Source organism: Hyaena hyaena, unplaced genomic scaffold (genome assembly GCF_003009895.1).
Source record: "Hyaena hyaena isolate Hyena2069 unplaced genomic scaffold, ASM300989v1 scaffold_526, whole genome shotgun sequence".
In the NCBI taxonomy this organism is placed as follows: Eukaryota; Metazoa; Chordata; class Mammalia; order Carnivora; family Hyaenidae; genus Hyaena; species Hyaena hyaena.
In genome coordinates this window covers 713,167-734,033 of record NW_024081160.1, presented here as the reverse complement: position 1 = coordinate 734,033, position 20,867 = coordinate 713,167, and the positions used below count along the sequence as shown (strand labels likewise).

Below are 20,867 nucleotides of genomic sequence, written 5' to 3'. Positions count from 1 at the left end.
CAGTGGTGATGATGGTGCTGGTGCTGGTGGTGATGGTAGTAATGAGGATGGTGGTGATGGTGACGGTGATATTGATTATGATGATGGCGGCAGTGGTGGTGGTGGTGGTGATGATTATGAATGACAGAGGCGGTGGTGGTGATGTTGATCATGGTGATGTTGTGATGGTGGTGAGAGTGGTGGTGGTGATGATTATGATGATGATAAAGTGAAAATAATGTTCTTTATAAAAGTTGTGTCTGAAAGATAACAGGTTTTCAGCAAATTCTATCTTGTTAAAGAGGATGAAGATGGTGGTGATGGTGGTGGTGATGATAGTGACGAAGACGGTGGTGGTGGTGGTAACAACATCTAGTACTTTTGCACATTGCAAAATTCTGACTGACTTTATTCATGACACCAAAAGGCTCACATTGGCACGATCATTTAGTTGTTTCCCCTGTATCTTAGGATACATATAGATATTTCAACCAAGGGTAATTAGTTGATTTCATTAGATGCTTACTGATGTATGTTGATGGCTTGTTCTTTAGTGTGTAGGCTAAAACCGAGTTTCTCATAACTAGTTCCCATATCAATTCATAAGGGCCAGACTCACCTAAGCTTACGTCTCTTGTAGTGGGTAAGGCTGCCTTTCTGTTGACCTTTGGGTGTGTGTTTACAGCGCCTGCATTGGGGCCCAGGACCCTTACTGCGGCTGGGATATGGTGATGAAGAAATGCACGAGCCTGGAGGAGAGCCTCAGCATGACGCAGTGGGAGCAGAGCGCCTCCAGTTGTCCCGTAAGTGCACGGCCTCAAAGCGCCGTCCCTGGGAACCCAGCTGTCTTAAATCCTAACTCACACCCCAGTGGTGGCCACACATCTGGGACCCTTCTTGCACACCCAGTCTGTCTCTCTCAACTCATTCAGCTCTTAGCTTCCACCAGAGCCACAAGGGATGTTGCCGTAAGCTTCTTGTCTTCTTTGAAGAGAAAAACTTTAAGAGACAACACTGCTGATTTGGAAATGGGGTGTAAGATCACTGTTTCATTCTTGGAGCTTCTCCCCAGAAATTGGCATGAACTATTTTGCCCTTTTTAGCATTAATAAAACCGTGACTTCCACACCCAACAATTTCCTTTGGGAGCTGTAATTCCAGAAACTGAGATAAGTAGAGCTTTTAAAAGAATAGAGTAAAGGATGATACTATTGGACTCCAGATGGGACAGTCTTCCGGATCCTGCGCAGGGTCCCAGGAAGCTCTGGGAGAAACAGCATCGTGACCATTCCCACTGTGACCCCGCAGAAAGAAGAGAAACTCATTTCCATTCAGAGCTAGATTTTCCGAATCTAGCGAGGAAAACGGTTTTCTTTGCCAATTCATTTCTTTGAAGCCTCGCTTGTAAGAAGCAGTTTAATTTTTCCCCTTTGTCTTTACAACCTTTAGTGCAGTAATAATCTCAGATTCTTTTTTCTGTCCTCAGAGAATATTACCAATAGCTATTAGCCTCCGTATATTTAAAATGTGAAGTCACTGTGCTGTCACGTAGCTGCTGATGTGTCTCTGACCGTCAGTTCAGGCGCACCTCTGCAAGACAGAGGTGAGAACAGGCACGTTCCGGTATTTGACATCCATGCTGTTTCTCCGATGCAGATGTCCAGCGCGTCTGGACACACTGTTTCCTGAGAAGGGAACTGCTCTTTCCATTACCTAAGCCACACATTCATGCAGCCTATCCTAGGGGAAGGGGAAACCAGGCAATGATGGGAAGAGGAACACCAGGCAGCGACGTGAAGAAAGCTAGGGTTAGTAAAGCCAGCATCCTCTCCCAAATGTGGGCGCGAGATTGACGCCTTTTACAGCAAAGGTGTGTGTGATCACCACATCCAGGCTCTGAGCAGAGCTTTACAGGATTCGCTGCTAGACCGCTGGGCTATTTAGTTTCAGATTTTCTCAATGTTTCTTGAAGTTGATTACAGAAATGCCAGCGTTTGGGCTAAGTTCTTTCTCATTTCTGAATAATACTTTAAAAGCCCAAAGATGTTCACCTTGAATCTTTGCAGCTAGGGAAAACATAAATTTCTGAAATGTAGTTGTAAATTACAGGCATGCAGTTCCCAAGAATCAATGCTTCTTCTCACAGATGTATGACGTGGTGTTGTTAATGGCAAAAAAATGACAGAAGAATATAGTAACAGTTCTTAGAGTAGCAGTTCTTCTTAAGCGGTAAGGCCTTCGCCCTGCGACCCATGGTTTGGTGGGTATCTGAGACCTGCTTAATCATATAATGGAAGATACACACTCACCCACTTGGTTTGTAACAAATACACGTGTGATCTATTCTATAGGGAAAAAATGGAGATGACCTAACATTTAAAAGGCGGCCAGAGGGTCGTTCCTAAAGTTATCACTGCTGCTGAGAGCACAGTTTCTGTTATAATTCAAAGAAGGTCACAGGGTGACATGGACTTGCCTGATGGGAGGGCGGCCCCTTCACATCTCCACTGTACAAAACCATCCCTGTTCCCCATCTCTGTTTGTTCCCCGAAGTCAGTGCTGCATTTGCAACATGGACAGATCCTCTGCTCTCTAGAGAGTTCCACTTGGTGATGGAACCCTGGAAGCCTTCCCAGGGTTTCCCCAGGGACCTAGTGCACAAAAAGACCGATTTTCTATTAAAAGATTCCTATTTTAAAACGTTTATGGGGTGCCTGGGTTGCTCAGTGGGTTAAGCATCTGACTTCAGCTCAGGTCATGATCTCACGGTTGTGGGTTCGAGCCCCACGTCAGGCTCTGTGCTGCCAGCTCAGAGCCTGAGGCCTGTTTCAGATTCTGTGTCTCCCTCTCTCTCTGACCCTCCCCTGTTCATGCTGTCTTTCTCTCTCTCTTGGAAATAAATAAAACATTTAAAAAAATGTTTAAAACGTTTATGGATCTCTGTTGTGTAGGTGATAGAGCAATAATGACTGACATACAGATTAATGTTCTAGTGGCTTATATAATTATAATTGAAAACATTATTCTTAGTTTAAGAGATCTGGGGTACTCAAACAAGATCTAAACTTACAGATCTGGAGTGAATTGAATATTCTTCATGTCCCGCATAACTTACAACGTCGCTTAATGAGGATAGTATAGTCTTTTTTTTTTTAATGTTTTATTTATTTTTGAGAGAGATAGAGACAGCATGAGCAGAGGAGGGTCAGAGAGAGATACAAAATCTGAAAACAGGCTCCAGGCTCTGAGCTAGCTGTCAGCACAGAGCCTAATGAGGGGCTCGAACCCACGAACCATGAGATCATGACCTGAGCTGAAGTCAGACGCTTAACCAACTGAGCCTCCCAGGCACCCCGAGGATAGTGTAGTCTTAAGATTCGACCTGGGCTTTATTTATGCCCAATCCCCTTCCACATCCTTTGTGGGTACAGTATCCATCATACAATTAGTCCCTGTTCCAAAATACATTGTGCATTAACTAGTAAACTATGTATACTAAATAAGCACCTCGATGGCTTGCAATTACTAGTTTCTTCCCAGGACACTGTGTAAGTAAGGAGCACCTTTAGAGAGAAAAGATCCTCTAGCAAGGAATGAGCCCAGAGCCCTCCATTTAGATAGTGGCACCATAGACCAAAGAGTTGGTAGAAGGTTCAAAAACTAGATTGTGAAAGAAATCAGGACCTAAGTCCAGTGCTTCTGACTTTATCCTCAATCTACAAGACAATGACATTCCCAGCAGTCAAAGTCTCCCCAGAGCAGTGGCTGATGGGTGCACCCATTGACAGGTGACCCAGTGGTCACCTTGCGTATTATGCTTGGATAGCAGGTTTTGTGAATTTTGTAGTGAAATCTACTGTAAAATAAGGAAAAGGGAGCTAAGGGTAATTGCGTGTCTACACCATGTGCTAAGTGGTGTGTTAGGCCATTTCAATGGATTATCTCCTTGGATATTCATGACCCTCCTAGGGATGAGCAGCACTTCTTCCATTTTATGAGTGGAAGACCGGTGGCTCCAAGGTAATAAAGACTGTGCCCCTACTTGTCCATCCTGTCTGAGGCCACCGGGTGCTTGCGCTTAGTCCTCTTCAAAGGTGCTGTCTTTCCCTTGAGTAATTAATTCACTCATGGAGAGAGACTTCGGGATATTACGTTGATGTTGTAACATGAAGACGGTCCTTCCCAAGGAGGAGAACCAATATCCTGTTGTGTTGCAATCTCTGACCAAAGGTACATGAAACTTTGAAAATGCATGAAGGAAGATCTCTTGACTTCTGAGAAAACATCCCAGTAGAAAATATAGGAGTTCAATTTAGTTATAAGAGCACGATGGTTGGAGTACAGTAAGAACTTAAAGGTGTACTCCATGGATTTCTGTACCCATCAAATGCATCTACATGCTTGGTTACCTGGGAATTAATGAATTGGACACGAGTGATTCAAACGTGGGATTAGAGGTTATGCTTGTTAGCAAAAATTCCGTTTTACTCAGCTAGCACTTAGAGATCCACTATTTCCGAGGTAAAGGGACATTTGCTATTAGACAATTAGGGAGACAAGTATAAGTGCTGGTTTTCACAAGACTCTCATCAGGGAAGGATCTACGAATCACATTACAGAATGAAGCGGCTAAGATCGCAGGCTCTCGATTAGTTTGTTTACACTGATTCTTGGGTCCCTCTCAACCAGTGTGACTCTGAATAAATTGAGCCTAATCTGAACCTCAATACCCCTCTCTGTAAAATGGGAAGTAGGGAGCGGGGACATTGTGAAGATTCCAGAGTTAACACACAGAAATCACTCATCACAGTGCCTGGCATCCACTAAAATACCTACATGCAGTATATGTTTTACTGTGGCTTAATAATTAATATTTCATAAAGCAAAGCACATACCTCAAATAGGAAGTGCTTGGCAGAAACCTGGAGATAGCAGAACCACAGATAATATATTCGAGACAGCTTTATTTCCGATTTCTAATTTTTTAAATGTCTTATTTATTTCTGAGAGAGAGAAAGAGAGAGAGAGAGAGAGAGCGAGCAGGGGAGGATCAGAGGGAGAGGGAGATACAGAATCTGAAACAGGCTCCAGGGTCCGAGCTGTCAGCACAGAGCCCGATGTGGGGCTCGAACCCACGAACCATGAGATCATGACCTGAGCCGAAATCGGACGCTTAACCGACTGAGCCACCCAGGCGTCCCTATTTCCGATTTCTAAAGAAAAGCAACAAAATATAAAAATACCTGTATGGAAAAGGGAAGCAGCAGAACAAAGCCCATTATTCGTGGATCTGTGGATCTGTTCCCTAGGCAGGTTCTCGAAGTGACACACTCCGCATCAAAAGGAGCACATGGTTAATGTGGGTGAGAGAGCCCTCGGCAACTGCCCCTGTGCTTTTCTGCGTGTCGCAAGTTCTTCTTGCTCCAGAAGTTAATAGAATCAACTGCACTGGACCTGGATTGAAAATACTCAACGTCTGCAGCTACCCTCACTCTTACCCTGCGATGCCATCACCATATTCTCTTACAAATGACTGGCCGGTGGTGTTTCTTTTCCTTTCCAGTGTATTTACCACAATAACTATTCTATTATTTTCTACCTCATTCCATTCCATTCTTTCACTTACCAACACTCGTTTCAAACTCTTCCTCTATTTCTCTGTCATATTAGCTCATCTTTTGCTCATTCATGCATTTGGAAAAAGAACATGTGTAGCATTTCTTTGCCTGAAGAATATTATCTTATGCCAGTGCCCAAACTGGGAAATAAAAGGCTGTCTAGTGCGGTGAGTTCTTTCTTCCCCTCTGAGTTCTACTGAGGTAGAATTGATACAGCCTTACACAGCGCTATGGAAGTTGAGGTGTGCAGCCCAGTGACTTGCATGTACTGTGCAGTGATCTCCACAGAAAGTTCAGTTAACACCCATCATCTCCTGCAGATACCTCCCCAAAAAAGGTGTTTCTTTCCCCTCTTGTGAAAAAAAGAATCTTTTCTTAGCAACTTTCAAATGTCCCATCCAGCGGTGTGAACTACAGTCATCATATCACACATGGCATCCCCAAGGCATATTTATCTTAAAACTGGAAGTTAGTACCTTTTTTTTTTAAGTGTATTTATTTATTTTGAGAGAGAGCATGCATGGGAGGTGGGGAGGGACAGAGAGAGAGAGAGAGAGAGAGAGAGAGACAATCCAAAGCAGGCTCTGCACCAGTAGTTGGAGGCCAATACCAGGCTTGAACTCACAAACCGTGGGATCATGACCTGAGCCAAAACCAAGAGTTGGATGCTTAACTGACTGAGCCCTCTAGGCGCCCTGAAGTTTCTACCTTTTGACCTTCCTCTCTTTCCTCCCCCAACCTTACCCTACACACGAGGTAGCCACAAATCTGATCCTTTTTTCTGTGACTATGGGTTCTTTTTAGATTTCACTTACATCTGATATCATACAGTATTTGTCTTTCTCTGACTTATTGCACTTAGCATAATGCCCTCAGGGTCCATTCATGTTTTCCCAAATGGAAAGTTTTCCTTTTCTTTTATGGCTGAATAGTATTCATATATGAGTACTTATAGTATTCATGTGAGATTCATATATATCTGAAGAATATATTATACATATGAGGTGTATATATATGAGATAGCTCATATATATATTTTATATATACTATATAGAAGTGTGGTATATATAACATATTTTCTTTATCCACTCCTCCTTCGATGGACACGTAGGTTGTTTCCATGTCTTGTCTATCATAAGTGATGTTACAGTGACTGTGGGGATTCTGTTAGCTGTTCAACACAGTGATCTGGTTTCCTTCAGCTGTAAACCCCAAAGCAGATTGTTGGATCATATGGTAGTTCACTGTTCCTTGAGAAACAGTGGTTCTTAACTGGAGGAGATTTTGCCCCCAGGGACATCTAGCAAAGTCCAGAGAAATGTTGGTTGTCACAACCAGGGCTGGTAGGGTACTGGCATCTAGCGGGGTGACAAGGGAGATCACTGATGCACGGGGCAGCCCCCACGACAAAGAATCCTCCAGCCCAAATGTCAACAGTGCTGAGGTTTGAAAACCCTGGTCTCATGGAAAGGAAAATGCCCACCAGTACCTCCAATTATACCTTCCAAATTGTGACTTGGACCATCTTTGGTGAGTTACAAAATTTTCTTACATCTACGTTTGCTTTTTCTGTAAAAAGAGTATGTAATGATCGTGTCCAGTTATTACCTAAACAGAACTGAATTCCCTGTGAACAGGGTCTTACAAAGGACCAGTTTCATCCTGCAGCCATGGGGAAGCAACAGTGTGAGGACTGATTCTCCCCTCCAGTTTGGGGAAGCTGTGGGTGAGCAGCTCTTATTTCCTGGGCCTGCTTCTCCACGGGGGTCCCAAGCAGCAAATTCTCACAGAACAGTGTCCACAGCTGAGAGCATTCTGCTTTTATCCAGAGGAATGTCATTTCTGGAATCCTCTTTCACTCTCCTCTTGAGTTTCATTGACCAGAATCTGGTCACATGTTCTTTCATGGGCCCAACACTGGCCCAGGTGAGTGGGGCTCCTTAGACCCACCTGCTAAGGGCATGACTGGTGATACCAACTGAACCCTCCCCAGTTACCTGCTGTCTCCTGAGGATGGGAATGGTGTGGAACTATCCCCACGATGAATGTGAAAACCCTTTTATTCAAAGTGATTCTTTCATAAAGAAACACCATTCACGCTGGCTGGTGTTCTTGCCCTTTGGGCTGAAGAAAGTTCTCAGCTTCCCTCCAGGACTGGAGATTTAGTTCAAGAGTGCGCATGAATTGGTCAGGAACCTCAAAGTTGTCAGGAAACAGGCAGTGCCTCTGACTCCTCCTCTCTGTGTCTGTCTGTCTGTCTGCCTGCCTGTTCTGTCTCTCACTTGTATCTGCCCCATACTGATTTCTCTTCGAGTCATCCTACTGATGAATTTAGCTCTTATGAAGTTTACCTTGGTTGTGGGTTTGACTCATGACCTAAATAAGTTTCCATCACAAACTGCCCTCTTTCAGCGTCCTGGATGATTTCTGTCTCCGTGTTCATTCCTTTGTCGTCATCACAGTGGACTTCTCCTGGCTTAGCGCGTCTTCAGTTTCTCCATCTTCTGTGGGTTTCACACTTCCTCAAAACCTCCGGTAGCTGAAGAGACCCCAACAGTCCCCATGCCTATTTCCGTCATATGTTAGACAAAGAACCAGAGGTTGAGAAGAGAGGCAAAGGGAAGGGACCAGGTGTCTCACCGGGTGTCGGTTTCCTGGTCTTCTGGCCAGTTTTCACTCGCCTCCCCATCCACTCTCTGCCCCATGGGCCTGTCCCTCCCCACTTGCAGCTTGGCCCCCACCCAGGCTTCCCCGTTGTCTTGGGTTTAGATAGTGGGTAACCTGGGCAGCAGCAGAGAGACTGGGTATGTCTTCCTTGCTGTCTTTCAGCTTAGGCTGCAGCGCTGTGAGGCTACCCTTCCCCAGGCTCTGCCCCTCACACAGCCCCTGTAACCCGTTCTCTCTCTCTGAAAGGCCAAGGACAGTTACAGGTTTGGATTTAAAGACACGTGGGGGGGATTTGTTAGCTCGGGCCCCGTGTTAATCACAGTGAAGGCAACAGCCGATCCCGCCCTCCCTACATTAGAGCCTTTGGGAGGAGGCAAGGAGGAGAGCTGGTCAGTGGGGAGAGGGCGGATGTGGGAACTCCCACGTGGCAGGGCCTTTGCTGCCTCAAGAACATTTTGGTGTGAATAATCAGTGGCTTTGGTCAGCTTGTCACGTGGGGCTTGGTTCTCCGAGAAAACACTGAAGGCTCCGGGGAAATTTATGGTCAGAGTACGAGCTGCATTTTTATCGACCTTGGAAAGGGGGACGTCTTCCTCTTGGGAATAATCTGCTTTTGGGTGTTCACTGTCACTCTGGGTCAGGTCCATTGAGTCGCCTCGAATCCAGCTCCATTCCCTCCTCGTTGCTTCTTCTCGAAAAGAACCAGGCATGGTAGGGAATTCTGGAGTTTCCTCCACCCAGTGGGTATAGAAGGGTGGGGTACTGACAAGGGGGAGGCAGAGAATCAGACTGTGGCCGTTGGAGGTGACACGCCAGCCACCAGCCGTGTCCGAGCAGGTGGACACGCTTTGTGCGGGCTCCGTCCTGCTGCCTTTGGAGAGATGACAGAACAGAAGTAAAGCTCACCTGTGTTTTTCACACGCAAAATACGGCGTTGGCGCTTTTCTGAAGTGTGGAAGTATAGGTAGAGTCCGTAGCCTGGAAAGAATGAATTCTCTCATCCGTGGAGTCCTGTTTTGTGTGGACGATGAGTCTTCAAAGTGTCACGACTGGTGCAGGGCAGGAGCGAGCAGCTGAGTGCAGTGGAGGGGAAGCGAAAGCACACAGTTACTTACTTTTCCCTTCGTGCCTCACGCTTTCTAAGAAACACCGAAGTCGCCATATTAAGTTTAGGAGTCTGGACTCGAGGCCTCCTTCCAGCCCCTCAGAGGGAGGCTGCTTTCTCCTGCAGGGAGACTGAGGACTCGGCCCCAGGAGCCACGGACCGCGGGAACACCCCGCGTCTCTCTTGTCAGAGGTGACGGAGGTGGTCCAGTCTTCCGTGTCTGTGGGGAGCACCGTCCACCCAGGTGGCAGCCGACGCAGGCCCCAGCAGCCTTCCTAGATCAGGGTTGCAGGTTGGACAGCCCCGTCTTTGCCCGCACACCCAGCTCAGAGCTCAGAGCCCCTTCCTTGCCCCAACCTGCAGGAGCTGTTTCCTTCCAGACCCTTCCTTGCCGGGAGGTTACAGTGTGGCTCTGGCCGGGATAGGCCTAGCGGGCAGTACAGTCCCACTGCTGTAATGGGCTCTAAATTAAATGTTGGCAGTTTGTGCTGACATTTGAGCTACACCAGGTCTTAAATGAAACTAATTGGCCGATCTTTCTTTTAAGGGACATAAAAATGCTGCAGAGTTGCACATCTGTGATTTCTCACTCCACTTCTGCTCGTTCTTTGGGTTTCTCACATTAGCGGACAGTTCTGCGGTCAGCTGATTTCCAAGCCCTTGGCACCCTTCACTCCCCTCCCTCGTCTCCTCCTCCCCCACCACCCCCCTTCTTCTCCATCACCGCCTCCACCAATGACCTCTGCCGCCTTATTTTGATATACCTCCCTGTTCATCCCTCTTTAACTGTAACATCAAAATATTCTCGATGTGCTCTGACTATAGTGTGAGAGACCTTTCAGTGTTTCACTGTTTACAACCCTAACCCTTCTGACATCCTCACTTGTGTCTGCTTCCTAGACGAGGAATCTCACCGTGGACGGGCACTTTGGCGCGTGGTCTCCGTGGACGCCCTGCACGCACACCGATGGCAGCGCCGTGGGATCCTGCCTGTGTCGCACCCGCTCCTGCGACAGCCCGGCCCCCCAGTGCGGAGGCTGGCAGTGCGAGGGTCCCCGCATTGAGATCGCCAACTGCTCCAGGTGAGCCTCTTCTGACACTGGTGCCTTCCATGTGTGTGAGTGGACTCCAGAGTGTGCGGACATCATCTTTAGTGTACCCCTCCCCTTTTCTAGAGAAAGACAGGGGCACTTACCACTTAAAAGTTAGACGATCAGGGACGCCTAGGTGGTTCAGTCGGTTCATCGGCTAACTTTGGCTCAGGCCATGATCTATCTCATGGTTCGTGCGTGCAAGCCCCGCCTTGGGATCCGTGCTCAGAGCCTGGAGCTGCTTCAGATTCTGTGTCTCCTTCTCTCTCTCTGCCCCTCCCCCACTCAAGCTCTGTCTCTGTCTCTCTCAAAAATAAATAAATATTTTAAAAAGTTAAAAAAAAGTTACACAATCTACTGAAGGAGATTTTTTTTTTTTTACTTACTTTACTTTTACCTTTTTTAATGTTTATTTTTGAGAGAGATGGAGAGTGAGCCAGGGAAGGGCAGAGAGAGAGGGAGACATAGAATCTGAAGCAGGCTCCCGGCTCTGAGCTGTCAGCACAGAGCCCGACATGGGACTTGAACCCATGAACTGTGAGGTCACGACCTGGGCTGAAGTCAGACACTTAACCAGCTGAGCCACCCAGACACTGCTAGAAGGGGATTTTAAATAGTAAATCTAAACGTGTTTTTTTTTTTCTAGGAGAGAGAGAGAGCGTGAGCAGGGGAGGGTCAGAGAGAGAGGGAGTCACAGACTGAAACAGGCTCCAGGCTCCGAGCTGGCAGTCAGCATAGTGCCCGATGTTTGGCTCGTACTCACTAACTGCGAGATCATGACCTAAGCGAAAGTCGGACGCTTAACCGACTTAGCCACCCAGGCGCCCCAAATCTAAACGTGTTTAATGTGTTCATTAGGAAACCTATTTGCAGTGTGTGTGATGTTATTGTTTTCTTTGCAGGAAACGTCTGTGTCAATTAAAACTCTTTTCTGGAACATGTAGCCTAATAGTCCCTACGGGTAGAACACAACACATTCATTGTGAACTGGCCTCATCCAGGTGGCCCTTCCCAGTCCTCCTTTTCCTTCGCCAGCATCAGGGACCCCAATGGCTAGACGCACGCCAGTGCCACGGGCTCTGCACCCTGACCTGGCCCTTGGGCGCCTCCTGAGGATGAAAGCAAGTCTGAAATCAGATTTGGCCACACTCAGAAAACTGTGACACAGCCAGTTCTTGAAAATGACCGAGTCCCAGCTCCCTGTCCCTCAGGCTTGCTGACAAGCATGCACATGGAGGTTCACGTGAAGCAGATGTGACGCTACTGGCCGCAGATTTGCCAACATTTAGTCAGGCCCGGGAAAGGCAGCCTGTGCAATCAAGGCTGCCACTACAGGCCAGAGAGCCCCGGCCTCACCCCCAATCCATGCGAGGACAGAGGTGCGTGCAGAGTGTCAGCTCACCCAATCCTGACCTCACATCCCACACCAAACAAATTATCCCCAGTAGCCCTCGTACTAATAAGTGTCCCCTCATGCAGACGCTGGAAGCGACATGCACTGTTTGCAGCAGCCTCCTTGAGGGTGTGAAGAGCAAGGGGGAATAGTTCCGGTAGCTTCAGAGGCTACCCATGGAGTTGATATTCTGGAAACTGTAAAGGACAGATCTGGGGTAGCAGCCAGAGTTCTGGGGTAGCATGCCCACGTGTGTACATGGCTTGTTCACCATGTCTGTCCTTGGACAGAATGAGTTTCTAGAAGCAGCGGTCTTCACGGAAAGTTGCTCATCTGCCCCCTATCAAATAACGTGGATAAACTAGATACCCCTCAAATACTTGTAGATCAACATCTAATTGTTTCTCATCAAAACTTTAAGTAGTTGTGGGCACCTGGGTGGCTCAGTCTACTGAGTGTCCAACTCTTGATTTCAGCTCAGGTCCATGATCACGTCCCACCCACATCGGGCTCTGTGCCGACTGTGTGGAGCCTGCTTGGGATTCTCCCCTCTCTCTCTGCTTCTGTCTCCCTCTCTCTCAAAACAGATAAATAAACATAAAGTTTTAGTAGTTGCAAAGATATAATTTCTGTTCCATCCTGTTCCATTACACTAAATGTGTAATGGAATCTAAATGCTTTAGTGATTAGATAGCTGCCTGCTCATTTAAGAAACTGATAAATAGCCTCTAATTTAATATTTAGAACATTTACATTTTTCCTTCTTTAATTTCTTATTTTTATTCTCTATCCCTTATAGAATCTTATCCTAATATATTACGCTTTTATGCTTAAAAGTCTTACACTGGTCACCATATCATGCTTCTCTGCAACCACCAGAATAACAAATTATATAAATGGAATTTAAAAACAAAATTTATATTTCTGATAACCATAGGCTTTATGGTTAAATATTTTAAATATATTTTTAAAATTAGCATCCAGTTAATCTAAAAGCCATCAATATTACACATTTTGAGCCATCCTTTTTTAACATTTTAATTTTCAATTTTATTGGAAATTCATTCCTTCAGGCAATTTTTTTCTTAAATTCCCAATTACTTTTCCTCTTTTAGGCATGAGTGCAACTTCTTGCCTGATTTGGGGAAGGCTTAGCATCTATTCCATTCTTACATTTTTATTTTCCTAGTTACAAGTACTGACAGGTATGACTCCTGAAAGTAGATAGAAGTATAAGATCATAGCATTTCCAAGCAGTTTTCTGAATTCTTTCGAAGTTATCTGCCAAAGGCATGGTGATCTAATACCAAAGAATGTTTTTATTGCCCCGTATCTGTTGATAGCCTGTTTATGTTGGCCTTTAAGTTTGCTAGAAATAAAGAATTGCCACACACCTAACCTGCAAACTCCCATTTTTGCTCACTCACTACTGTTAAAGACTTCCTCAGTGTGTGCAGAGCACGTCAGAAGACCTTTATGAAGTCTGATCAGAGGTTTCCAATTAAACCCGCTCTTCTTTATTTATAGGCACCTTGTTTAACCCAATGTAAGTGTTGGGAAATTCAAAATATTGCTCATTCAATACATTTTACAAGGGTATCTTTGATTAAATGCTGTTATGACGTCACATCATTAAATATGTTTTTCTTCTCAATATCTTGGAGCTGCAGATTGAGGTCATTCAACACATGAAATGAAATCCACAATATAAAGGAATTAGCTAAACCAGACTTTCAAAGCAGGGCCGAGTCAGACTTAAAAATGGATCGGGAAAATAGGGTTTCGTTTTACAATTAAAGTAAACATTTGAATATGCATTCTTATGACACCATGCCACTTCTGAGTCCTAATTCCTAGGGAGGAGAGAGGTAGCCATGGAGAGAAGGAGGAGAGGGAGAAATAAAACTAGCCAGTAGGAAAGCAGGTCAAAGGAAAGTCTGGATCCTTGATAGGAGTTTGTCATCTAAATGAAATAAGTTTCTACAGGCTTCCATTTTCCTTACCTATACCTCCCTTTATAGGACTTCTCACTGGGAGGAAAGCCTATGCCTGACCTGGGTTGGTCAGGACACAGAGACTTGTGTGCAGGAAGGAGGTTGGGGAATGTCCCAAGCGTCAACACATAGGAGGGAGGGAAGGAAGGAAGGAAGGAAGGAAGGAAGGAAGGAAGGAAGGAAGGCAGGCAGGCAGGCAGGCAGGAAGGCAGGAAGGCAGGAAGGCAGGAAGGAAGGAAGGAAGGAAGGAAGGAAGGAAGGAAGGAAGGAAGGAAGGAAGGAAGGAAGGAAGTGTGGGCCAATAGCCCTAGAAAAGGACTCAGCCAATGGTACAGGGAACGCCCTTGCTGGGACGGCCCTTGAGGGTGGTTAGATCTTCTCAACTGCAGGTCCAAGCCCCCCAGCCCCCTGGGCAGCTGGAGACGCCAGGGCTGCAGTCCATGGGGGGCTTTGACAGTAGCTGGGGGATGGAAGAAGCCCCGTTGTTGACCAACAGCTCTGTGCTGCTCTGAGCCCAGAGCACCCCAACTCAGTTAATGTCCCAGTACTGAGTAACCAGAAAACTGACTCCAACAGTGATTCCCTGGGTTGGTTTCCTGTCTCCTCTGCTTATTTTTGTTGTTGCCAGATTGACTATTTTACTGGAGTCAGTTTGTTCCCTTCCCCTGTACCTACAGCGCCATGACCAAAGCAGCCTCTTAGATTTTAAAACAAGCATCAGGAGAGGCGCCTGGGTGGCTCAGTTGGTTAAGTGTCCGACTTCAGCTCAGGTCATGGTCTCATGATTGTGGTTTCGAGCCCTGCGTCAGGCTCTGTGCTGACAGCTAAGCCTGCGTCAGATTCTGTGTCTCCCTCTCTCTCTGACCCTCCCCTGCTCACACTGTCTCTCTCTCTCTCTCTCTCTCAGAAATAAATAAAACGTTAAAAAATTAAAAAAAAATAAAAGGAGCATCAGGAAAGCTTCTCAAATCAGCCTCCAAGCTCCCTCCTCACTTGCTTGTTAATTTACAGTATTTCTAAAAAGTATTATCTTGTTTCCACGAGCCTATTCAGAATGCAGGGACCTCTGGTCAAATCTCCTCTGATGTCCCAAATACTGCAGATCACGCCAGGCAATAGCTCACTAGGGGAGCCCAGAGCACAGGGGCGCTCCCTGCCCAAGAGGAGAAGCGGTTGAAGGAGGTGGGGCGAGGTTCAAGGGTGCACTCTGCCCTCTGCTCCCCTTCTCAGGCCAGCCCAGGTCACTCCACAAGGTTGATAGGAGACCACAGAGCTACATAGATTAGATTATTTATGTTACTACAGATAACAGAGGCATGTCATCATGGCATTCTTTCCACAAAACTAAGAGGGCTTCCATCGAGGCATGGGAGAAACTTTATACAAGTTACAGAGCTGTTACTCTTTGAAGATTATGATCAGTGACCGATATTCTTTTTTATACTGTTTAATGGGATAAAAGGACTATCAAGTGTGTGAGTGCAGCTTGTTTATTGATACCTCTTTGGCTTTGGTTCTAGTAGAAATGGCATCCTCTAAGCAGACCAGCAATGTAATTAGTGGTGATTTTCAGATTAGTAATTAAATAATGGAACCCATTTTAGTGGTGCTTCAAATGCACACATGGGTTGTTTTGGACTGATTTAATCCTCAAAATGATTCATCGGCTGATACATGCTCACTTCGTGCTGCTTAGTGACTGCCTGCCACAATGTTGTAAGACTGCAAACCAGGTGCAAAGGACAGACCCACACATAGACAATTGCTCTCATTTCCTGACTTATTATATTTCTGTTATTTATATACACTTCCATTTACTCACTTCCCTGTATACAACATGTCCCCTATATTGTAAATAGAGTATATCACAAACTGTCATGTTTGTTAACAGGTTTAGGAAACTAAGAATTTCCAAACAATTTTCAAAGCAAAGTTTCCTTCACTAACAGTTTTGCTAACAAGTAAAGAAATTTTGGAAGTAAAAAGATCCTTTTATTTATGTTACAATAGCTATTTTTGTATAGAACTCAATGCATCATTTGGATTTCTTTAAAAAAATTTGTGTAAGTAACAGGGTATATAAGATACTGATTATCTTTATGAGCAACTTGCAAGGATCTGTTGTTTTTTTGTGATTACTTGGCTAAATTATCATAAAGCAGCTTTCTTATAATATCATACAGTAAGGTATCAGTATCTACTTCATTTATATCATGAAGAAGTTTCAGAAAATAGGGAAATATGAAATATACAGAGTTTTTTCAGAGGAATTATCACTTGAAATTATTTGAGAAATTATATGTTCAGAATATTGTTTATACCTTGAGCTTCAATACAGGGGTGGATCTGCATGTTTTTAAAGGAATGTATGAAATAAAAATAATGTCAGTCAGTTTTTTTCAGGGGAAAAGTCCAATGAGGATAACATATCTATAGAAAAGCAGATGTGATTAGAGAAATATATTCCACATGCAGTAGACTTTTCACATGGGAGTTTGGATTCTGGGTTTAACAGACATTTTAACAAATATCTAAGGATTTTAAGGATTTAATAAATCCTTAAAAATGTTTTAATAAATCCTTTTTTTTTTAATGTTTTATTTATTTCTAGGAGAGAGAGAGACAGCATGAGCAAGGGAGGGTCAGAGAGAGAGGGAATCACAGACTGAAACAGGCTCCAGGCTCTGAGCTGGCAGTCAGCACAGAGCCCGATGCGGGGCCCGAACCCACGAACCGCAAGATCATGACCTAAGCGAAAGTCGGACGCTTAACCGACTAAGCCACCCAGGCGCCCCTTAATAAATCCTTAAAACTGCCTACAATTTGTTCTTTAATAGTTTAAATTACAAACATGCTGAATGCAGGCATCTCAAGGGAAAAGTACAATATTAAACAAAAAATCCTTTAGCTGTCAGTGGCAATTAACTTTATAAACCACTTTTATACAAGCTATTTCTTTTATTTTAATTTTATATTTTATATGACTATGATATCATATATGTAATAACATAAATATAATTATGTGCAATTTTCACGCCTTATTTATACTCTATATCTTTTGCAAATTGTAAGAAAATAGCCAAGAATCTGAATTTAAAGTACCCGAAGGCTTCATGATTTAAAAAAAAAACCTTTATTTTGAAAGAGAGAGAGAGAGAGAGAATCCCAAACAGGCTCCATGCACCATCAGTGCAGATCTCGACATGGGGCTCGATGTCATGAAGGGTGAGATGATGACCTGAACTGAAATCAAGAGTCAGATGCTCAACCAGCTGAGCCACTCAGATGCTCCTGGCTTCCTTCATTTTTAATAAAGTTAGTTTTAAAGCGTTGGATATTACAGGGTTCTTTATCAATATGAATGCTATCAAGAAAATTGCTGATTTTCATTGATATTAATAGATTTTAAAAGTAAGCGTTATAGGTAGTTTTAGATGATATTTTGTTCAAATGTGCCCTTTTTATAGATTACAAATTACATAGTATAAGTCAAATAAGTATAAACCCTAGAAGTTCAGGAGTTCATCCCTAATTGCTTTTTAATAAAATAAACTGATTTTTCATTAGTTTAACATCTTCCTAACTAAAGCTTATTAGTAGTTTCTAATATAGCCCATTTTAAATTATTCATCGCACACTTGAAGCTTCACTTTCAAGAAGAAACCTTGACTCTGAGATCAGATACCAAGGAGAAGGTCCCCCAGGGGCCGGGATTTCCAGGGACACGGCCCATCCGGTTGGGTCCTGCGTCTCCTGCTTTCCCCAACCAGCTGCACCCCAACAGTCCACGGTGGGGTGGCGGGGGGACACCGGAAGTTAGCTGGAGGCGGGCGCACCCAGGGATGGACTCTGCCAGTCCGGCCCGGTGACCCGACTGCTTCTCTCCCCAGGAACGGAGGCTGGACCCCCTGGACCCCGTGGTCTCCGTGCAGCACGAGCTGTGGGATCGGCTTCCAGGTGCGCCAGCGGTCGTGCAGCAACCCCACCCCCCGGCACGGGGGCCGCGTGTGCGTGGGGCAGAACCGCGAGGAGAGGTAGGCCCCCCGCCGCGCCGCCCTCAGCTTCCTCTCATTCCGGTGCGGCCGCCCCCCGCGGTCGCGGACGGGGCGCAGCTTGTGCGCGCATCCCTTTCTGTTGAGCCCCATCGCCCTGTTCTCCTGACATCGTTTAATTTTGCTCAAAGCCTCGTGTTGACAGCCTCACTACCACCCGCGGGCCTGCCCAGGTGACTGGCTGAGCAGTCCCCAAGGGAGCGGGGGTGCAGGGACAGCGGGCACCTCCGGGCTGGGCTTCCTGGGGACCCAGAAAGAGTCTGCTGGGGAAAATCTGCTCTTAGCATTCAGCTTGACCCAGTCTCAAAACTGGGAGGACCTAAGGCGGCCAGGGTCCAGACGTCAGGGATCAGATGAAGCAGAGTTTTGCCCAGAACTAAATCAAGCATCTGGAGCTGGCTGAGGGTGTATTCAGGACCTGGGTACACCTCCTTTCTTCACCCATCCCCTCCGGGGGTCTGGGGGGCCTACAGGGTAGCCCGGAGCCGCATCCTTTTCCAGGCTGGACTCTAAGCCTTCAGCTCCTCCGGGAGCTTTCATACAACCAAACATTTGGCTTTGGCTTCATAAGATCTACAGTCGGGATGGTTGGCTCTTTCTTGCATATTTAAGGTACATTCTAGTTCATGACTGTTGGGAGGAAATCCAAGCAGGTGAATTTCACGTCACTTGGGATTCTTACTCTGCCACAGTCTCCTAAGTGTATTGCACTGACCCCTGAGGAACAAAATGGCTTTCCATACCTTTTAATTAAAATGTAGCAAGGATAGTATCTGGTGAGATGGGCTCACTGTGAGCCTCTTATAAAAATGCTGCATGCAGTTATTTGCTATGTGATCAATATTTATACAGACAAAACCAACAGGTTTACTGCACAGATAGGTCCCTGCGAGGTATTTATTACAACCTCAAAACAACCCAGGAGAATCGTTCCTTTCTGTCTTCATTGTGTGCCGACATTACCAATTAAGATTTCATCCCTTCTGACCCTGAGGAAGATGAACGACGATCTTTACAAAGCGAGCCTGGTTGTTTCTGAAGTAGTCCCGAAACAGTCTTATACAAGTCTACCATTGCCCATCCAACACCAGTCGGGACATGGAAAGACCGATTATGGGCAAATTGTCTCCCTGCCTTTTCTAACCTTGTAAGATTTGACATTGGTTGGAAAGTTTTAAAATGCCGTACACTGTCCCATAATATAGCCCTTCCAGGCAAAGTCACCTTTATCAGTGAGAAGCTGCCCCCAAATTATAGCACCCCTGCAAATCTTGCTCTTGTTGGGACCTTTCCAAGGCTGAGCACACAGGAAGGAAGGTGTTATCTAACTCTGTGGCTACCATGTATGTGCATTCTGTATGCACTTAGTGATTGTTTGTAAAGCCACGTTTCCAGGGAAGACTGTGTTTAGGGGACTTATACTAAAAATGTTCCCTTTTGCAGGAAATAAAAAAAAACCCTGCTCATTTGGTCAAGAAAAATATTTGGTTAATGGAGGATTATTTGAATTTGCAGAGTGAGTGTGTAGATGGTAAAAACAGGGACTCGCTAAAATTGAAGCTTCCCTATTGAACAGCCCTTCTTAGGGGATAATCAAGCCATCAAGAGGCTAATAGATTCTAGAAAAACCAGTACATAATGTCTGGTTTTTTTGGTTTTCACAAGCAAAGAGCTCTGAGAGTTTTTGTTGTTGTGTTATGTGCGAGGTCTCTCCACTTGTGTGGTATGAGAGAACGCCATCCTTTATACATATTTGAGAACTAAACTCAAAACGCAGAGAGACTCCGGTCTCCCTGGGAAGGCACATGACTAGGCGTGCACAGGGGAATACCATTGCACCCTGCTGCTCTAGCGCCATTGACCCTAAGGAACTGCCGAGTGGCCGCAAGTGAATAAATTGATTCCCCCAGAAAAGTCCCTAAGTTAAGACCAGGATCAGAGTTAATGACTTCATTGGATCAGAATGTCTAGGATGCGGAGTGATTCAATGGGTGCTTTATGACAACATAAATCTCAGAAATATTCACATCATTTTTTCCAAAGTACTGGATAAAGAAAATAACCTACCTTATCTTTTACACACACTGTAGAAGGTATGGAGACTGTTTTTCTTTTCTAAAATTTCCTGGAAAATGATGTTCTTGAGTCCCAAGAACCAAGTGGAAGCACGAACAAGGATGAATCAGTCGGCCTCGGTGTAAACACTATCACAATGCAGGTGTCATTTTCTATATTAGGTTCCTCTTCCTGTGTAACCATAGTTCCAAAAACTGAGAGTGGCTTAAAGCAACACAGATTTATTATTTCACAGTCTTACTGGATCAGGAGTTTCAGTGTGACTTACCTGGGTTTCCCTGCTCAGCCTGAGCTGCGGTCTCATCCGGGCACTGACCGGGGAAAGAGCCACTTATAAGATCGCAGGCTTGGTTGTCAGCATGTGGCCCTGTGCGGATGGTCAAATTGAGAACGTGTTCCTGCCAAACGAGCTTTCCCAGCACCATCGCTGCCTTCCTCAAATCTAGCAAGGAAGAAAGTTTCCTGGCAGGATGAGCAGGATAGTTTTACCCAGTGCGGTTGCAAAGTGACTGCCATCGCCTTGCCATATCCTACTGGTGAAGAAGTAAGTCACAGGTCCTATCTACACTCAACAGGGGACATTACCTGGGCCATGAATTCTGGGAGGCAATCATCATCGGGGTCACCTTGGAGTCTCTGCCACAGCCAGTTTAATTGGTCCCTCAGTCATTCACAGCCCTTCCATATGCAAAATGTATTTCACCCATTCCCAAGGTCCCCAAAAGTTTTATACCATTAAATCATACCCGAAGATTCCAGAACCTTATCGTTTAAGTGAGGCTCAAATATGAATGAGGTGTCCTGGGTGTTGTTCCTCTAAAATCAGAGACAAGACATCCGATATGTGATGGGGGAACAGGTGAAAGGTAGCAACTACAGACATTACTGTTCA

The 20,867-nt window shown here is 45.3% G+C and overlaps 1 protein-coding gene across 1 annotated transcript in view; it reads left to right on the top strand.

Annotated features, from left to right (window-relative positions):
- SEMA5A (semaphorin 5A) overlaps nt 1-20,867 on the top strand; it is a 310,846-nt gene that overhangs the window by 221,583 nt on the left and 68,396 nt on the right. Inside the window, exons 11-13 of the mRNA XM_039255468.1 lie at nt 665-782; nt 10,270-10,451; nt 17,738-17,881. Of these exons, the coding sequence (XP_039111399.1) occupies nt 665-782; nt 10,270-10,451; nt 17,738-17,881 (444 nt within the window). The remainder of the gene's footprint in view (nt 1-664; nt 783-10,269; nt 10,452-17,737; nt 17,882-20,867) is intronic.